Below are 20,801 nucleotides of genomic sequence, written 5' to 3' on the forward strand. Positions count from 1 at the left end.
TGAAAATCAAAATTAAACTTTCATGGTTCAGAAAGAGAATTTAGTTTTAAGAGTCTTCTCGATTTACTTCTGTTATCAAGCTTACTTTGTACTCAGGGTATCCCTTATTAAAAATCATGTCTAGGAAGGCTCAGGAGCAGTAATGCACCACTGTGAGTTAGCTGTTCATTGGTGACTACACACATGTCTCTTGTCATTGGCTCACTGGATGTGTCCAGCTAGATACTAATAGTGAATTGTTGCTCTGGAGCTAACACACACTTATATGCAAGCAAAAGTGCTTTAACTTTTTGAGTGTTTTCTTTCATCACTTTTAAGTCCCTTTAACAACTGGCATAGAAACATTAAATGTTATTGAAAAACAAAATGTATGCTTACCTGATAAATTTCTTTCTCTTGTGGTGTATCCAGTCCACGGGTTCATCCATTACTTGTGGGATATTCTCCTTCCCAACAGGAAGCTGCAAGAGGACACCCACAGCAGAGCTGTCTATATAGCTCCTCCCCTAACTGCCACTCCCAGTCATTCGACCGAAGACAAGCAAGAAAAAAAGGAGAAACTATAGGGTGCAGTGCTGACTGTAGTTTAAAAATAAAAAACACCTGCCTTAAAGTGACAGGGCGGGCCGTGGACTGGATACACCACAAGAGAAAGAAATTTATCAGGTAAGCATAAATTTTGTTTTCTCTTGTAAGGTGTATCCAGTCCACGGGTTCATCCATTACTTGTGGGATACCAATACCAAAGCTTTAGGATACGGATGAAGGGAGGGACAAGGCAGGAACTTAAACGAAAGGCACCACTGCCTGCAAGACCTTTCTCCCAAAAATAGCCTCCGAGGAAGCAAAAGTATCAAATTTGTAGAATGTAGAAAAAGTATGAAGCGAAGACCAAGTCGCCGCCTTACAAATCTGTTCAACAGAGGCCTCATTTTTTAAAGCCCATGTGGAAGCTACCGCTCTAGTGGAATGAGCTGTAATTCTTTCAGGAGGCTGCTGGCCAGCAGTCTCATAAGCTAAACGGATTATGCTTCTTAGCCAAAAAGAAAGAGAAGATGCCGAAGCCTTTTGACCTCTCCTCTGTCCAGAGTAGACAACAAACAATGCAGATGTTTGACAAAAATCCTTAGTAGCTTGTAAATAAAACTTTAAAGCACGAACCACGTCAAGATTGTGTAATAGACGTTCCTTCTTTGAAGAAGGATTAGGACACAGTGACGGAACAACAATCTCCTGATTGATATTCTTATTAGATACCACCTTAGGAAGAAATCCAGGTTTGGTACGCAAAACTACCTTATCTGCATGGAAGATCAGATAAGGGGAATCACATTGTAAGGCAGATAACTCTGAAACTCTTCGAGCCGAAGAGATAGCTACCAAAAACAGAACTTTCCAAGATAACAGCTTGATATCTATGGAATTCAAACGGAACCCCTTGAAGAACTTTAAGAACTAAATTTAAACTCCATGGCGGAGCAACAGGTTTAAACACAGGCTTGATTCTAACTAAAGCCTGACAAAACGCCTGAACGTCTGGAAAATCTGCCAGACGCTTGTGCAGAAGAATAGACAGAGCAGAAATCTGTCCCTTTAAGGAACTAGCTGACAATCCCTTCTCCAATCCTTCTTGGAGAAAGGATAATATCCTAGGAATCCTGACCTTACTCCATGAGTAACCCTTGGATTCACACCAATGAAGATATTTACACCATATCTTATGATAGATTTTCTTGGTGCCAGGCTTTCGAGCCTGAATTAAGGTATCAATGACCGACTCGGAGAAACCACGTTTTGATCAAATCAAGCGTTCAATCTCCAAGCAGTCATCCACAGAGAAATTAGATTTGGATGTTTGAATGGACCTTGGAGTAGAAGGTCCTGCCTCAGCGGCAGAGTCCATGGTGGAAAGGATGACATGTCCACCAGATCTGCATACCAAGTCCTGCATGGCCACGCAGGTGCTATCAAAATCACTGAAGCCTTCTCCTGCTTGATCTTGGCAATCAGACGAGGGAGGAGAGGAAATGGTGGGAATACATAAGCCAGGCTGAAGGACCAGGGCACTGCTAGAGCATCTATCAGCGCTGCCTGGGGATCCCTTGACCTGGACCTGTAACAAGGAAGCTTGGCGTTCTGACGAGACGCCATCAGATCCAGTTCTGGTTTGCCCCATAGTTGAATCAGCTGGGCAAATACCTCCGGATGGAGCTCCCACTCCCCCGGATGAAAAGTCTGCCGACATAGAAAATCCGCCTCCCAGTTCTCTACTCCTGGGATATGGATAGCTGAGAGATGGCAAGAGTGAACCTCTGCCCATAGAATTATCTTTGAAATCTCCAACATTACCAGGGGGCTTCTCCCCCTGATGGTTGATATAGGCTACAGTCGTGATATTGTCCGAATGAAATCTGATGAACCTGACCGCAGCTAGTTGAGGCTAAGCCTGAAGAGCATTGAATATTGCTCTCAGTTCCAGAATGTTTATCGGAAGGAGGGCTTCCTCCTGAGTCCACGAACCCTGAGCCTTCAGGGAGTTCCAGACTGCGCCCCAGCCCAGAAGGCTGGCATCTATTGTCACTATAGTCCACTCTGGCCTGCGGAAACTCATTCCCCTGGACAGATGGACCCGAGATAACCATCAGAGAAGAGAATCCCTGGTCTCTTGATCCAGATTTAGCAGAGGGGACACATCTGTGTAGTCCCCATTCCACTGATTGAGCATGCAAAGTTGCAGTGGTCTGAGATGTAGGCGGGCAAACGGAACTATGTCCATTGCCGCTACCATTAGGCCGATTACTTCCATACACTGAGCAACTGACGACCGAGAAGTGGAATGAAGAGCACGGCAGGAAGTTAGAAGCTTTGATAACATGACCTCTGTCAGAAAAATTTTCATTTCTACTGAATCTATCAGTGTTCCTAGGAAGGAAACTCTGGTGATAGGGGAGAGCGAACTCTTTTCTTCGTTCACCTTCCACCCGTGAGACCTCAGAAAGGCCAGAACAATGTCCGTATGGGACTTGGTGATTTGAAAAGTCAATGCCTGGATCAGAATGCTGTCTAGGTAAGGAGCCACTGCTATGCCCCGTAACCTTAGAACCGCCAGTAGGGACCCTAGAACCTTCGTAAAGATTCTTGGTGCCATGGCTAACCTGAAGGGAAGAGCCACAAACTGGTAATGCCTGTCTAAGAAGGAACTGATGATGATCTCTGTGAATCGGAATGTGGAGATAAGCATCCTTTAAGTCCACGGTAGTCATATATTGACCCTCCTGAATCATAGGGAGGATGGTTCGGATAGTCTCCATCTTGAAGGATGGGACCCTGAGAAATTTGTTTAGGATCTTGAGATCCAAGATTGGTCTGAAAGTTCCCTCTTTTTTGGGAACTATAAACAGATTTGAATAGAAGCCCTGCCCCTGTTCCTCCCTTGGAACTGGGTGGTTCACTCCCATAACAAGTAGGTCTAGAACACAACGTAAGAATGCCTCTCTCTTTATCTGGTTTACAGATAATTGTGAAAGATGAAATCTCCCCTTTGGAGATGAAGCTTTGAAGTCCAGAAGATATCCCTGGGAAACAATCCCTAATGCCCAGGGGTCCTGGACGTCTCTTGCCCACGCCTGGGCGAAGAGAGAAAGTCTGCCCCCTACTAGATCTGGTCCCGGATCGGGGGCTACTCCTTCATGCTGTCTTAGAGGCGGCAGCAGGTTTTTTGGCCTGCTTCCCCTTGTTCCAAGCCTGGTTCGGTCTCCAGACTGGTTAAGACTGGGCGAAATTTCCCTCTTGTTTTGCATTAGAGGAAACTGAAGCTGCGCCACTCTTGAAGTTTCGAAATGAACGAAAATTATTCTGTTTGGTCCTTAATTTATTGGACCTATCCTGAGGAAGGTCGTGACCTTTTCCTCCAGTAATATCAGAAATTATCTCCTTCAGGCCCGGCCAAATAGGGTCTGTCCTTTGAAGGGGATGTTAAGAAGCTTAAAAGTAACGTCTGCTGACCAGGACTTAAGCCATAGCGCCCTGCACGCCAGAATGGCAAAACCTGAATTCTTAGCCGTTAGTTTGGTTAGATGAAAAACGGCATCAGAAATAAAGGAATTAGCTAACTTGAGAGCTTTAATCCTGTCTAAAATATCATCTAACGGGGTCTCCACCTGTAGAACCTCCTCAAGAGACTCGAAACCAAAAAGCTGCTGCAGCAGTAACTGGGGCAATGCATGCAAGAGGCTGGAGAATAAAACCTTGATGGATAAAAAATTTCTTAAGGAGACCCTCCAATTTTTTATCCATAGGATCTAAGTTAGCACAACTGTCCTTGACGGGGATAGTTGTACGCTTAGCTAGGGTAGAAACAGCACCCTACACCTTAGGGACTGTCTGCCACGAGTCCCGTATAGCGACATCTATGGGAAACATCTTTTTAAAAGCAGGAGGGGGAGAGAACGGAACACCTGGTCTATCCCATTCCTTAGTAATAATTTCCGAAAACCTCTTAGGGACTGGAAAAACATCAGTATAAACAGGCACTGCAAAGTATTTGTCCATTTTACACAATTTCTCTGGAACTACAATGGGGTCACAGTCATCCAGAGTCGCTAAAACCTCCCTGAGCAATAAGCGGAGGTGTTCAAGCTTAAATTTAAAGGCTGTCATTTCAGAATCGGACTGAAGTAACGTCTTCCCTGAATCTGAAATCTCACCCTCAGACAGCAACTCCCTTGCCACGGCTTCGGAGCATTGTGAGGGTATATCGGACATAGCTACTAAAGCATCAGAAAGCTCTGTATTTGTTCTAGCCCCAGAGCTGTCTCGCTTTCCTTGTAACCCTGGCAGTTTGGACAATACCTCTGTGAGGGTATTAGTCATAACTGCCGCCATGTCTTGTAAGGTAAACGCATTGGACGCGCTAGATATACTTGGCGTCACTTGAGCGGGAGTTATAGGTTCTGACACGTGGGGAGAGCTAGATGGCATAACCTCCCTTTTGTCAGTCTGAGAAACCTCTGGTGATAAATCTTTAAATGCCATAATATGGTCTTTATAATTTATAGAAATTTCAGTACATTTGGTACACATTCTAAGAGGGGGTTCCACAAAGGCTTCTAAACATATTGAACAAGGAGTTTCCTCTATGTCAGACATGTTTAACAGACTAGTAATGAGACCAGAAAGCTTGGAAAACACTTTAATAAATGTGAAACAGCAATTGTGCCTTTAAGAGAAAAAAAGCTAAGACATAAACTGCAAAACAGTGTTAAAAAGTAGTAAACTCTTTGAAATTTTTAGAGTCTGTATAAGGGACTAAAGCAGCATTGCACCCACTTGCAAATGGATGATTAAACCTTTAGGTCCCAAACCGGATTTGAAAAACATGGCGTCCATGGGTAGAGAAGTTCACCCACACAGACACCTGAGCTACCTCTCCAGATCCCCCCTTCCTACCCCCTTCCCCAAAATCCCCCTCCTTTCTCCTCTCCCCATCCTTCCTTCCCTTCCCCTTTTTTTTCTGCTTTCCTTTCTCGCTCCCTTTTCTCCCTCCCAACCTATCTACGAGAACCCTGGGAAAAACAGGAACTCCTGAATATAAGTACTAAATATCAGAAAATGAGAAATCATTTAGGTAACTTTAGGTCTTACCTTTATTAATGTTTTGTCAACCTTCACATTTGGGTCCTTAGCCTTTATATTAATAGATTGTCTTATGATGTCAGGACCCCACTGCTGGTCGTCATAATTTGTTATTGACTAAATGTTTTTCTTTGTTATATCTAGAGTTACCCGGAAAATTGTGTTTATAAGTATTATCCCTGCGTGGATATTGATTGTATGCATGTTTGTATTTACTTTTCTCAATAAAAATTAAAAAAAAAAAAAAACGTTAATAAACAGTTAAACACCTTGCCACAGCTCTGCTGTGGCTCCTACCTGCCCTCAAATATGATTTAGGGAAGACATAAGCCCTCTATAGTGGTCCTCAGATGCCAGAGGACTCTTTTAGGGAAGCTGGATGTCTCAGTCTGAATATGAACTGCGCATCTAGAGCGCGAAAATAGGCCACTCCCACCATGCACTCGATGTCAGAGGGCCTTAAGAAAATACTCCTAGGAGTATCTGACTAGCCATGTGGAAACTAGGCCCCAAAAAACGATTTATCACCCTCAGAGAAAAAACGTTCTTTCTATATAACATGTAAACGTTTTGTCACTAAGAAATATGAGTATTAACATGAATATTACCCTTTTTTGTAAGTATGATCCCAGTCATTGTTTAATCACTGCATCAGGCTTACCTCAATTATACAAGGCTCTGTCAGCATTTTCTAGATCTTATCATCTCTCTAGAAATAAATATACTGAACATACCTCAAAGCAGGTAATCTGCAGACCGTTCCCCCAACTGAAGTCTTTCCCATACTCTTCAGTTATGCGTGAGAACAGCAATGGACCATAGTTACAAACCGCTAAGATCATCAACCTCCAGGCAGATTCTTCTTCTAATTTCTGCCTGGGAGTAAAACAGTACGACGCCGGTACCGTTTAAAAATAACAAACTCTTGATTGAAGGTAAAAACTACACTAAGTTACCATATATCTCTTATACTTCCTATCATGGGTAGAGAAGTTCACCCACACAGACACCTGAGCTACCTCTCCAGATCCCCCCTTCCTACCCCCTTCCCCAAAATCCCCCTCCTTTCTCCTCTCCCCATCCTTCCTTCCCTTCCCCTTTTTTTTTCTGCTTTCCTTTCTCGCTCCCTTTTCTCCCTCCCAACCTATCTACGAGAACCCTGGGAAAAACAGGAACTCCTGAATATAAGTACTAAATATCAGAAAATGAGAAATCATTTAGGTAACTTTAGGTCTTACCTTTATTAATGTTTTGTCAACCTTCACATTTGGGTCCTTAGCCTTTATATTAATAGATTGTCTTATGATGTCAGGACCCCACTGCTGGTCGTCATAATTTGTTATTGACTAAATGTTTTTCTTTGTTATATCTAGAGTTACCCGGAAAATTGTGTTTATAAGTATTATCCCTGGGTGGATATTGATTGTATGCATGTTTGTATTTACTTTTCTCAATAAAAATTAAAAAAAAAAAAAAAACGTTAATAAACAGTTAAACACCTTGCCACAGCTCTGCTGTGGCTCCTACCTGCCCTCAAATATGATTTAGGGAAGACATAAGCCCTCTATAGTGGTCCTCAGATGCCAGAGGACTCTTTTAGGGAAGCTGGATGTCTCAGTCTGAATATGAACTGCGCATCTAGAGCGCGAAAATAGGCCCCTCCCACCATGCACTCGATGTCAGAGGGCCTTAAGAAAATACTCCTAGGAGTATCTGACTAGCCTTTCCCATACTCTTCAGTTATGCGTGAGAACAGCAATGGACCATAGTTACAAACCGCTAAGATCATCAACCTCCAGGCAGATTCTTCTTCTAATTTCTGCCTGGGAGTAAAACAGTATGACGCCGGTACCGTTTAAAAATAACAAGTAAATACAAACATGCATACAATCAATATCCACGCAGGGATAACAAACTCTTGATTGAAGGTAAAAACTACACTAAGTTACCATATATCTCTTATACTTCCTATCTTGTCGAGAGTTGCAAGAGAATGACTGGGAGTGGCAGTTAGGGGAGGAGCTATATAGACAGCTATGCTGTGGGTGTCCTCTTGCAACTTCCTGTTGGGAAGGAGAATATCCCACAAGTAATGGATGAACCCGTGGACTGGATATACCTTACAAGAGAAATATCAGTTTTTGTAAATATTTTGTGAGTAAATTAGTCCTTTGAAAATGTTTTATATTTGCTATGTTTCATACATATACCCAAGGTGAAGGGAAGGTATCTTATTTTTTTATCACCTGACTTTTGAGGTCTTCTAAACATTTGCGCAGCTTTGTGTACACTTTAGGTCCTGTATACTTTTCGGGCCCAAAGCTGAACTGCTGAATCCAATTACATCCTTGAGAATACAGGAGTTTTTCAGGAAGCTATAATTAAAACAAAAAGAGATGAGGTGTCAGATGAAGGGTTAGTTATTTTTTTTTGTGTAATTTGTATGGTCGAAGTGTACCTTTAGTATATCTTTCTCTTTCATCCATGAAGGAAATGGGATTCCTTGAATAAAAACTTGAAATAACACAGCTCTGAGAGCACAATAATGGTCATCTTTTACCGATCGGAGTCTTTTGATCTGATGGTTCCAGAAGAGTTCTTCATATGCCTTAAACAAAATTGTTAAAATTTACATTAACTAAATATGTCCTTAAAAGTTGTCAATTAAAAAAAAGAGCTAAGTTCTAGTATTAAGCTAGAACAAGTGAAACATACAAATGTTAGTGCTATGGTGCGCTAATATTGCTAGAGTGAATTCCATATTGCTTCAATTTTTACTCTCAAATTACAAGTTGAGAGTAAAATCTTAAGGCCATCTTTATGTAGAGCAACAATTCTTTTTTTCAGATCCTGAGAGAGTTCTTTGCCATGAGGTGCCAAGTTGAACTTCCAGTGACCAGTATGAGAGAGTGTGAGAGCGATAACACCAAATTTAACACACCAGCTCCCCATTTAAACCTGAGACTTTGTAACACGAATGAGTCACATGACACGGGGGAGGGAAAATGGCTAATTGGGCCCAATTTGGACATTTCCACTTAGGGGTGTACTCACTTTTGTTGCCAACGGTTTAGACATTAATGGCTGTGTTGAGTTATTTTGAGGGGACAGCAAATTTACATTAGTATACAGGCTGTACACTCACTACTTTACATTGTAGCAGAGTCATTTCTTCAGTGTTGTCACATGAAAAGAAATAATAAAATATTTACAAAAATGTGAGGGGTGTTGTCAGTATATACTAGGTTATAAATCTAATTTATTTAGTATTATTATTTTTTAAAATAACCTCCAATTAAAATATATATACGAAACAATTGAAATGAATATTTATTCCTAAATTGAGATTAGTTAGCCTTATAAACACATTGAATTATATTAAATAGAGACTGGATTATGAATCAACTATACATGCTTATGCTGTTATAATATTGTTTACAAAGATCATAAAAGATATACCTTTAAAATTAACTTTACTCACAATGAATCGCATTAAAATACCACAATAAAATACCAGAGTATGCACCGTTAACTTAACAGTGTTTAATTAAACAGCATATCAAAATACTTTCCAATTGATATGCCAATTTATCTGAGCTGAAATAACCTCTTATTTAGCCACCATAAAATAAGTTTTAAAATATATCACAATAGCTACAAATAACTTAATACACCAGAGAAATGTACTAATATGCAATAATAAGCCTGACTTAAAGATATAAAATAAAAAAGACCTTTATCTAGCAAGTAAAATTATTTAGCATTAATGTGACTAGTTAAAACTACACAGGACTATGGATATACATTTAAAATACAAATTGTGCTCTTTAAATTACCAGCTGCAATCTAACTGTAGCAACAAAATAACTTTGATTTAAATATAAAAGTATGAAACAACCTTTTATACATTACCAGTTACACTAAATTAAAGTTTCAGCTTTTTCAGATAAGTCCAGTACACCTCATAAATTAAGAGAGGTATTTTGCAATATAGATAAGAAAAGGTAGCTAAATTTTGCTTATAGTGACTGTGTCCCAAAAATGCAGCAAGGTTATCAGTCAAAATGTTAGCAAGCAAAGACCCCCTCTTTCTCCTATGCATGAGCTTTTCAAATGATAGGCTCCTCCTCTATTTTGTAATCATTGGTGAATGTTTGGATACGCTCCACAGTGCTGTCTATGATAGGCACTAATGGAGCTGAGCATTGATTGGCCCTCAGATCTGAACATCTCATAGGCTATTTGGGAAATGCTTCCCTGAGCAATCAATTACCTTTTGGTTGCAATACCATCTTTGAACTATAGGTGGCAACAGACAACCAGAAATGCAGTTTTACCATCAAATATTGCTGCAGTTTAAATATCTCATCTTAAAATGTTTATTAAATATACTTTAATTTCCAGTATTTACAAACCACATGTTCCATGTCTATTGGATTATGTCATACTATTAACCCTGAGTATTTCAAGACTAAATATGATATATTTATCATAATATTTTTGAAGATGCCTTTAAAGTTGCATTTGATTATTATCCTGTATTAATACAAATTCAGCACATTTCACATTCAATACATCTCTTGATAGTGTTATTTTGAGTGTATGAAAAACACAATTTATATATAATTTCTGGGACAATTTACTGTTTTCGCCTCAGGCTGAAATGAAAGAAACAATGTTGTTATTCTGAAGTAAGTTGGTTAAACACTTAAAATAGTTATATATTCACTTTAGATTTAAAGGTATCTTATTCGTTAGACACATCTCCCAGGTTAATGTATATATGTTATTTGAGTATTTTAAATAGATTTGAAAATTATAGACAAATCATTTATATGTCTTTTTAAGTATACAGTCTGCTATTTAAAATCTAAGTTGTCACCAAGTCTGGTAAACAGGAGATCCTGTGTATCCAACTCAGCAGGGGATACTCATCTCTTGTATGTAAAGTGGTTCCCCCTCATGAATAACCTTTAAAGAGTTCAGTCCCAGACCCAGCGACTGTTTATCCACAGGGGTTAGTTATCTTCACTAATTGAAACAAATGTTTGCCTTTCTTTTTCTCAACTTGTCTTAAGCAGTGAGGGGGCAGGGGCTATAGTGAGACCAATTCATATCAATTTAGATATTAGCCAAAAATGAAATATTAGATTATGTGATATAACTGTAGTTTATTTAATGTTATTTCACAGGTACCCTGACAGTGTACTCACGTTTGTGCGATACTGTATGTGTGCACACAGATACAAACATATACAAATACACACACACACACACATATATATATAAATATATATAAATAAATGCACACACACATACACCTTTTTAGCCCTTCCCACTCCAACACCTCGCCATATACAAAATCCCTTTAACTCATTGCTTAAACATTTTTTTAATAATAAGCCTTTTTTACATTCATTATGTATACAGTATATAGGTGTGAATTACATTATTAACATATTGTACGTGCAGGGCCGCCACTAGAAATTTTGGGGCCCCTGACTTAACCATTGATCAGCCCCCCCCCCCCCCCTTTGACATGTGCAATTTTTGACCAAGTAAAACATATATGCACTTTATTCTTAAGTGTCTATTTAAACTTGGAAATGTTGCAAAGGTAGTAACATACAAACACACAGACACACTCATACACTGAAACACACACACACACTCACACATAAGGATTCACATATAGACACACTAGCAGACACGCAAAGAAACACACTTAGACACAGACACCCAAACAGACACTCAGCACTTGTTTACATTGACCTGACAAGTAATGAGGTAGACTACAGTTTTGTAAAAAAAAAAAAAAGGAGAGTTAGAAAACAAAATATGGAGTTCTGATTATTTTTTTGTAAAGGAAGATGCCAACTACATGATGACAACAGCATGCAGTGGCTGAAAAGAAGGACCCTGAACTGCTTAAACAATAATTTAAAGGTTAAATGGTGGATTGGTGACTTCCGGAAAGGTCTCATTAGTCTCAAAGTCTGTAGAAAGATGTGAATAATCAGTAGTAAGGTCAAAATGTCCTAAAAAGGAACAGACAATGGACACACACACACAAACTCAAACTTGCACATACACCCAAGGAAACACCCACAGAGACAGCCTCAGAAATTATATATATATATATATATATATATATATATATACACGTATATATATATAAATAAAAAAAATGCATATCTTCCAAAAGGGCACCTACCATTTGTGTATTGAGGAGGAAACATTTCTGCATGGTTTTAAATATAGAATTTCTACAGCATTGTCAAATAATCATAAATACACTGCTGCTAAAAAAATATGTTTTTATGGACCCCTGGCCCCACGATACAACTACTACCACACTGAAGTTACAATCCGAACAAACAAATAAAAAAACATTTGCTAAGTAAGTCCTACCTCCTCTGCAAATGAAAGTGATCTGCCGTCTGACTCAGACACACACTGTACAAACAAAGTGCCAAGTCTGTCTCACACTGTGCATAGTGGTTTGGTGCACACTCAGAAATCCTCTCAAATGCTAATAATTTACTCCTTGTAATAACATTTGCCATGCTCAAATAGTACTCAGTAGTACCCACTGGTGGCTGCCAAAATGTAAAAATGTGTTTTTATTTTTTTTAGTTCTTGCCTCATGGAGCCCCCCTGGCCCATTGGGCCCTTGACAGGAGTCACCCCTGTCACCCCCTGATGGCGGCCCTGTGTACGTGTATTTTGTTATGCTTCTATTCTAAGCCTAACACTTTACTTCAGGTCTCTAGGTGAGCTAAAATTTTCAGTGCTATTATGTGTTGCACTCAAACACAACACATAATTCAACACTTGTAATATGAATGATGAAAGTGCACCCTGTGATATCTATTGAAAGTATAGGGTGCTTTAAAAAATTTACGGTTGTGCTAAAATTCTTTGGTAAAACTTTTTTGCCGGGGAGCGGAGCCAGCTGCCGAGGAACATGGACGCACTTGGAGTGTGCTCCTAACATATTGCCTTATATTCCCAGCAAGCACAGAAACTCGGCCCATCTATCAGCTACAAAACTGCCTTACAGGCTACCCTAAGCGAGTGGATCAGTTTGAGAGGTTTCATACCCCTCCCGGTTCCAGCATTATGTAACCTGCTACAACGGCCTACCAGATTCCCCGTGCGCAGGTAGCACAATACAACCAGTTAGACCATGCCTGTATACCGCTTTGAAAGATGAGCCGAGAGTGTGAAGTCCCAGACTGCTGTCATTCACCTCGCACTTGAACCGGGATCCAAACAACGCTCCGATAACATACTGTGAGGCCGCTTTCTACCCACGTGGTCCCCGGGGGAAGGAAACTATTGCTATCCGACCACCAAAAGATGACAAACTAAATACTCCCTTTCAGTTCTTATGGCTAGTGGAAAAAGTTCCAGCGTAATGGCAGCCATGGAGGTATGGGAGCAGAACATGCAAGGACTAGTAGATCTTTATTTTCAAGATGTCAAAAAACACCTTGAGTTGATACTAACTTTGATCCAAACAAACACTGAGCAACCAGTTGAAGTCAGTTGTGGTCCAAGTGTGCAGATAGCCCCAACCTCTAATGGAGATAGCTGTTTGGGCACTAAAACACTACCCTTACAACCTATTATAGCATTCCCAGACACCCTGAGTGAGAAATGCTCACATTCGACAATAGACCTTCTATGGAAGCACATGGGAAGCTTGACCGATTCTAGATGCTTCAGACGCATAAAGCTCCAACATGCCAGCAAAATTTAAAGAAGACTACTCTAAGATCATAAATGGTTCTGAAGAATTCCTGCCTACAATCTGGGGGAAAAGGTTTAATATGGATGGCGCCAGTAACGTTGTAAAGGGTTATCAACAGCTTGTCAACTGTGGGCCCCTACCATGTATACATACCCTTATGTCACTATGCTCATTGATGCCCATCACTCTGCATTTTCTGGAACAGTAATCACCTAGACTAGGCATTGGGTGAGATGTTACATCACCTTAGCTTGTAAAGAGAGGCAGCTGTTGTTGTTCCATGTCTCCTTTTTACTTCAAATATCCAGAGTCTGGAGACATTCGCTTGTACACAGTACATTTAAGAATGAGAAGGAGTGCTCATACATAATACTACCTTACCTCTCTTAAAGTTTCCCACCATATAGACTTTTGAGTCTATACCATGCCTATTCATATATATTATTTGTTGCATGTTGAGAACTGTTTGTTTTGTAATCAACAGATTTTACTGTTTTCTATATACTTAACTGTTATATATTATTATATATCATTTCAGGCACCATCTAGACCTGAAAAGAGATGGGCGACTACCTGTTTTTTACATGATTGTTATTGTAGCTCATGTACTGATGGCATGGGTTTAGATGTCTCCCACTACTGTTTTTTTCTTTAGTTGTCTATGCCCTATAACTCTAATGTTCAGATATGAGTGTCCATAATTTGTTTGAAGTTTTTGCACTGATTTAAAAGCCACAGGGTTTCTCTGGAAGGTTAACACCACTGACTGAGGTTCCCTATTTATGTATATTTGAGCTCATTACTCACTATATAGACACATATTTATGCATTGAATGTGGGAGATTCTGAAATAGTACTCCTTTATTTATAATGGTATGCTTAGTCACTACCAATGATATTGGTTACCACCTTGAGGTACGATTATTCTTCCCCATGCCTGTTAAGTGATAGTAGGGTCCCTCCTGCAGTATACCAGGGCCACAGGTTCTAGATGTATCATGTATTTACTATACTACTAGCTTTGTTAACATCTCAGTCATTTTTGCTAAACCTACTATATTCAATGACAAACTATAAACGTCCACTAACCAGACCTTTTAACTTTGCAATATTAAGTTTCATACTTCGCTCATGTTGAAATATTTGGTGTATCCCTAATCGCTATGTTAATGCAATATTCTATACATGGAAAAGTTACAGTCTCGCTTGTTATATGTTCGTTACTTATATAGAAATTACTCATGCATGTATACCTCTTTGTCAGAAGGATTGTAATGTACCTTTACTCCTATTATTGTAAATGGACATATCTTGTTTTTGGACAGTTAAGCGATTTTTCTAGTATTATGATACCTTGAGACCTGTTATTTCCTCTTATTTCTCCATAAAGTCATAGTTTTCTTTCCCCCCTCAGCCAGTGGGGGTGGGAAGGATTGCATGCAATAACCTGAAACCACAATGTAGGGATATCTAAATCTGGTAGAAGTGGGCCTTAAGCTGATTCTAGGTTGCACGATATGTTTTGCTCCACTAACTGGACTCAGTAGATGGATCCCAGGCATACCTATTTCCATGTGTTTTTATGCCTATATATTGGCAACCTCTTTAATATAGTGTGTAACAGAGCCCAAAATACTGTCTCTGACTTCCTTCTGTTATGGGACTTCAATAATATGTTTTAGTTGCTACCGGTGGCCGGGGTGGCACCATATAGTATTATTTATATATCTAAAGTTAACCTATTTAATAGAATGTTGCAATAATTGAGGTTCTTCAGTATGCTATACTCTCACTCTGGTTCTCATAATGTCTGCCCATTAAATCCACCTCTCACTCCGCCCCCCAACTCGATCTACAGCGGTATCTATCCGCTGACAATACATTCACTAAATTTCTCCCCCCTCCCAAGCTCTAGCGGTGTTTACCCGCTGACAAATATAATGACTAAGAGACATACAACCCAATATGGTCCCCAATATGGCCAACATACTAGGTCTATCTGTATTTTCTAGAAAGAACAAAAACATAATGTATGCTTACCTGATAAATTTATGGTCCACAAATCCTTCCTATTGGGAATAACATACCTGGACACCAGAAGAAAGCAAAGACACCCTAAGTCCAGAACTTTTAATTCCTCCAACTCTCTGTACCGCCTAGTCTATAGTATAGCCAAACAAAGGAAAAACAAAAAAGTAGGAAAGACAGGGCAGGTCTTGTGGACTCTCATCACCAAGAAATACATTAATTTATCAGGTAAGCATAAATTATGTTTTCTTTTTTAAAGTGGTGAGAGTCTACGAGTCCTTACTATTGGGAACTAATACCCAAGCTGTGGAGTCCACGAAAAATGAGTGGGACAATATTAAAGTCAGGCACCTATTTTCTAGACGCTGCAGTCTGAAGAACGTTCCTCTTAAAAGCACCCTCAGCAGAGGCAAAAACATTAAAACGATAACATTTTGTAAACGTGTGTATAACCAAGTTGCTGTCTTGCAAATCTGATCCACTGAAGCATCATTCTTGAATAACCATGAAGTAGAAACTGAGTAGAATGACCTGTGATACGTAAGCCTTATGAATCAAATTCTTTAACTAAAAAGTTGAAGAAGTAGATGTAGCTTTCTGACCCTTACACTTACCCTAAACATGAGCAAACAAACTAGATGATTGTCTAAACTGACAAGTAGCTTGCAGATAATACTTTAAAGCTCTAACCACGTCTAAATATACATTGAGTTTTTTTTATCAGGATAAGGCTGCACTGTGTACACACTAAAGCAGTAACTTCAGAAAACATTAACCAGGAGATTGTAGTCCCTTCTTTATATCCAAATCCAGACAACTCAGAAATGGCACTTCAAAAGAAAATGCAGATAATTCAGATACCTTTATGGCCGATGAAATAGCCAAAAGAAATAAAAACTTCCAAGGCAATAGTTTCATATCTAACTCATGCATAGGTTCAAATGGAGGAGATTATAAAATTCTCAAAAAAAAGTTAAGATTCCATGGAGGAGTGGTCTGATTCTGTATAAGGCTTGTACAAAAGCTTGAACATCTGGAAGTCTGGCTATCTTCCAGTTGAATAACACAGAAAGAGCACAAATATGACCTTTCAGAGTTCTATCAGACCAACCCTTATCCAAACTATCCTGCATTTTTAAATTCTAGGAATTCTAAACAAATGGCAACTAAAACCGCTTTCAAAACACCAGGAAAGCTAAATCTTCCATACCTTATGATATGTCTTCCTAGTAACAGGTTTGCCATCCTGGATAAGAGTATTAATCACAGAATATGAAAAATACCCTTTGGGCAAGAAGTAACTGTTAAATCTCCAAGCAGTTAATTTGAGATAATGCAGAATGGACCTTGTGATAACAGATCTGGATGCCAAGGAAGAAGCCATGCAGGAGCCCTGGACATCTGAAACAGATCTGCAAATCCAGTCCTGCGTGGCCATGAGGGAGCTATCAAAATGGCCGATATAAGCTCTTTCTTGAGATGAGCAATTACTATTGATGGAATGCCCCATACCTGGAAAGCTTGTGATACAGCTGAGACACTATTAAGTCTATCTCCGTCAGCCCACAACACTGAGTCAATTGATTGAAAACCTCCAGATTGAGAGACCATTCCCCCGGATGGAGAGATAGATGTCTTGAATAGTTTGCCTCCCAATTGCTGACTCCTGGAATGTGACTTGCCGAAACTGCACACAACACAAAATACAAGCCACTTTCTCCATTGCCAGAGCACTGCAAATACCTCCCTGATGATTTATGTAGATTGATGTAGATTACCGCAGTTATGTTGTCCGATTGGAAATTAATGCAAGGTACCACTCCGAGAGAAGGACAAGCCTGGAGAGCCCAGAAAATCGCACAAAGTTCTAGAACATTGATTGGCAACTTCGCCACCTAAGAAGACCAAACCTCTGTCATCTCTGAGACCCTCAGAATTCTTCCCAAACTGAGGGACTTGCATCTGTGGTAATTATTTCTCAAGACAGATGAAGGAAAGATATTCCCTGAGATATGACCTGGTGAGATGTCCACCACGAAAGCGATTGCCTTACTGAAGGATCCAACCGAATAATATGAGATTGTTGCAGTCCCCATTCCATTGATTCAACATGCAAAGCTGAAGAGGACACAGATGAAAATGTGCAAAAGGGATACTGCCTGACGCTGCCACTTTTACACCCACTACCTCCATACACTGAGCCACAGAAGGATGATACAAGGATTGAAGCTTTAGACAAACTGACTGAAGTTTTCATTGCTCTGTCAAATACAGATGCATTGCCAAAGAGTTTATAAACACCCCTAAGAAGGAGACACTTGTCTGCAGAACCAGAGAACTCTTAAAAACATTTACCTTCCAGCCATGACTGCAAAGATGCAACAGTAGTTTGTTGGTGTGATATGTTGCTAAGCGTAAAGATGGATCCTGAAACAAAATATCATCCAGGTAAGGTGCTACAGCTATACCCTGAATCCTGAAAACAAAGACCCCAGAACCTTGGTAAAGATTCTGGGCATCATTGCTAATCGAAAAGGAAGAGCTACAAATTTTTCAGTGTTTGTCTTGAAAAGCAAACCGAAGAAACTGAACTGAAGGTGTTCCTTATAAATAGGTTAAATGAATATATGCATCCTATTGTTGTCATAATCTGACCCTGTTGAGCTACAGGAAGAATAGTTTGGATAATTTCCATCTTTAAAGAAGGAACGTTCAAAAATGTGTTCAATGTTTTAAGATCCAAAATGGTTCTGAAGGTTCCCTCCTTCGGAATGATGAAAGTATAAACCTTGACCTTGTCCCAAAGAAGGAACTGGGACAATTAACCCCATGAGCACTAGCTCTTGATCACACTGAAAAAGTAATTTTCTTCTCAGGAATCCTTGGAACATGGGACATAAGGAACCTCCCCTGAGGAGTCTGAAAAGTTATTCTGTAACCCTGTGATACTATATCTAGTACTCAAGGGTCCTGAACAGACTGTGTCCATGCCTTCTGAAAAATGTTCAATCTGCCCCCTACCAGCAACGAGTCTGGGTCAAGGGCCGTACCTTCATGCTGACTTACGATTGGAAGGGGACTTCTTGCTCTAAATTGGATTAGGTTTCCATGTCGACTTTGTTCATTCTGACTTCTGGGCAGAGGAAGATATCTGTGTTTGAGACTGACAAAAAGAACAATATCTATTATTATTTCTACCCTTAGACTTCTTGAGGGAGAAAGGCTCCTTTACCACCTTTAACCGTGGAAATGATGGCCTCTAACTTTTTCTTGGAAAGGTAAAGTTAAAAGTCTACTCTTGAAAACCATGGCCTAGATTACGAGTTTTGCGTTAGAGGCTGTGCGGTGCTAACAAGCAGTTTTGTCTCACCACTCACTTACCTGCAGCGCTGGTATTACGAGTTTTCAGAAATCCGTTGTTAAAAGACAAGAAGTGAGCGTTGAGCAAAATTTTGCTCATTACCGCACTCCAATACCAGTGCTGCTTAAGTCAGTGGTGAGCTGGTCGTACGCGCTCGTGCACGATTTCCCCATAGGAATCAACGGGTAGAGCCGGCTGAAAAAAAGTCTAACACCTGCAAAAAAGCAGCGTAAAACTCCTTAACGCAGCCCCCTTGATTCCTATGGGGAAATAAAATGTATGTCTACACCTAACACCCTAACATGAACCCCGAGTCTAAACACCCCTAATCTTACAGTTATTAACCCCTAATATGCTGCCCCCGATATCGCTGACACCTACATTATATGTATTAACCCCTAATCTGCTGCCCCCAACATCGCCGACACCTACATACTATTTATTGACCCCTAATCTGCTGCCTCCAATGTCGCGGCAACCTACCTACATTTATTAACCCCTAATCTGCCGCCCCCAACGTCGCCGCCACTATATTAAAGTTATTAACCCCTAAACCTAAGTCTAACCCTAACCCTAGCACCCCCTAATTTAAATATAATTACAATAAATCTAAATAAAATTATTATCATTAACTAAATTATTCCTATTTAAAACTAAATACTTACCTATAAAATAAACCCTAAGCTAGCTACAATATAACTAATAGTTACATTGTAGCTAGCTAAGGCCTAGATTTGGAGTTTGGCGGTAGCCGTGAAAACCAGCGTTAGAGGCTCCTAACGCTGGTTTTAGGCTACCGCCGGTATCTGGAGTCATTAAAAAAAGGGTCTAACGCTCACTTTTCAGCCGCAACTTTTCCATACCGCAGATCCCCTTACGTCATTTGCGTATCCTATCTTTTCAATGGGATCTTTCTAACTCTGGTATTTAGAGTCGTGTCTGAAGTGAGCGTTAGAAATCTAACGACAAAACTCCAGCCGCAGAAAAAAAGTCAGTAGTTAAGAGCTTTCTGAGCTAACGCCGGTTCATAAAGCTCTTAACTACTGTGCTCTAAAGTACACTAACACCCATAAACTACCTATGTACCCCTAAACCGAGGTCCCCCCACATCGCCGCCACTCTATTAATTTTTTTTAACCCCTAATCTGCCGACCGCCACCTATGTTATACTTATGTACCCCTAATCTGCTGCACCTAACACCGCCGACCCCTGTATTATATTTATTAACCCCTAACCTGCCCCCCACAACGTCGTCGCCAGCTACCTACAATAATTAACCCCTAATCTGCCGACCGCAAAGCGCCGCCACCTACATTATAGCTATGTACCCCTAATCTGCTGCCCCTAACACCACCAACCCCTATATTATATTTATTAACCCCTAATCTGCCGCCCTCAACGTCGCCTCCACCTGCCTACACTTATTAACACCTAATCTGCCGACCGGACCGCACCGCTATTATAATAAAGTTATTAACCCCTAATCTACCTCACTAACCCTATAATAAATAGTATTAACCCCTAATCTGCCCTCCCTAACATCGCCGACACCTAACTTCAAACATTAACCCCTAATCTGCCGACCGGAGCTCACCGCTATTCTAATAAATGTATTAACCCCTAAATCTAAGTCTAACCCTCACACTAACACCCCCCTAAGTTAAATATAATTTTTATCTAACGAAATAAATTAACTCTTATTGAATAAATTATTCCTATTTAAAGCTAAATACTTACCTGTAAAATAAATCCTAATATAGCTACAATATAAATTATAATTATATTATAGCTATTTTAGGATTAATATTTATTTTACAGGTAACTTTGTATTTATTTTAACCAGGTACAATAGCTATTAAATAGTTAAGAACTATTTAATAGCTACCTAGTTAAAATAATTACAAAATTACCTGTAAAATAAATCCTAACCTAAGTTATAATTAAACCTAACACTACACTATCAATAAATTAATTAAATAAAATACCTACAATTACCTACAATTAAACCTAACACTACACTA

General features: G+C 39.7%; 1 protein-coding gene across 1 annotated transcript in view; it reads right to left on the reverse strand.

Annotated features, from left to right (window-relative positions):
• Positions 1–20,801, reverse strand: part of OTULINL (OTU deubiquitinase with linear linkage specificity like) — a 209,111-nt gene that overhangs the window by 29,510 nt on the left and 158,800 nt on the right. Inside the window, exons 5-6 of the mRNA XM_053714576.1 lie at positions 8,093–8,242; positions 7,881–8,009 (exon numbers count right to left, since the gene is read on the reverse strand). Of these exons, the coding sequence (XP_053570551.1) occupies positions 7,881–8,009; positions 8,093–8,242 (279 nt within the window). The remainder of the gene's footprint in view (positions 1–7,880; positions 8,010–8,092; positions 8,243–20,801) is intronic.

This window comes from Bombina bombina, chromosome 5 (genome assembly GCF_027579735.1).
Source record: "Bombina bombina isolate aBomBom1 chromosome 5, aBomBom1.pri, whole genome shotgun sequence".
Classification (NCBI taxonomy): Eukaryota; Metazoa; Chordata; class Amphibia; order Anura; family Bombinatoridae; genus Bombina; species Bombina bombina.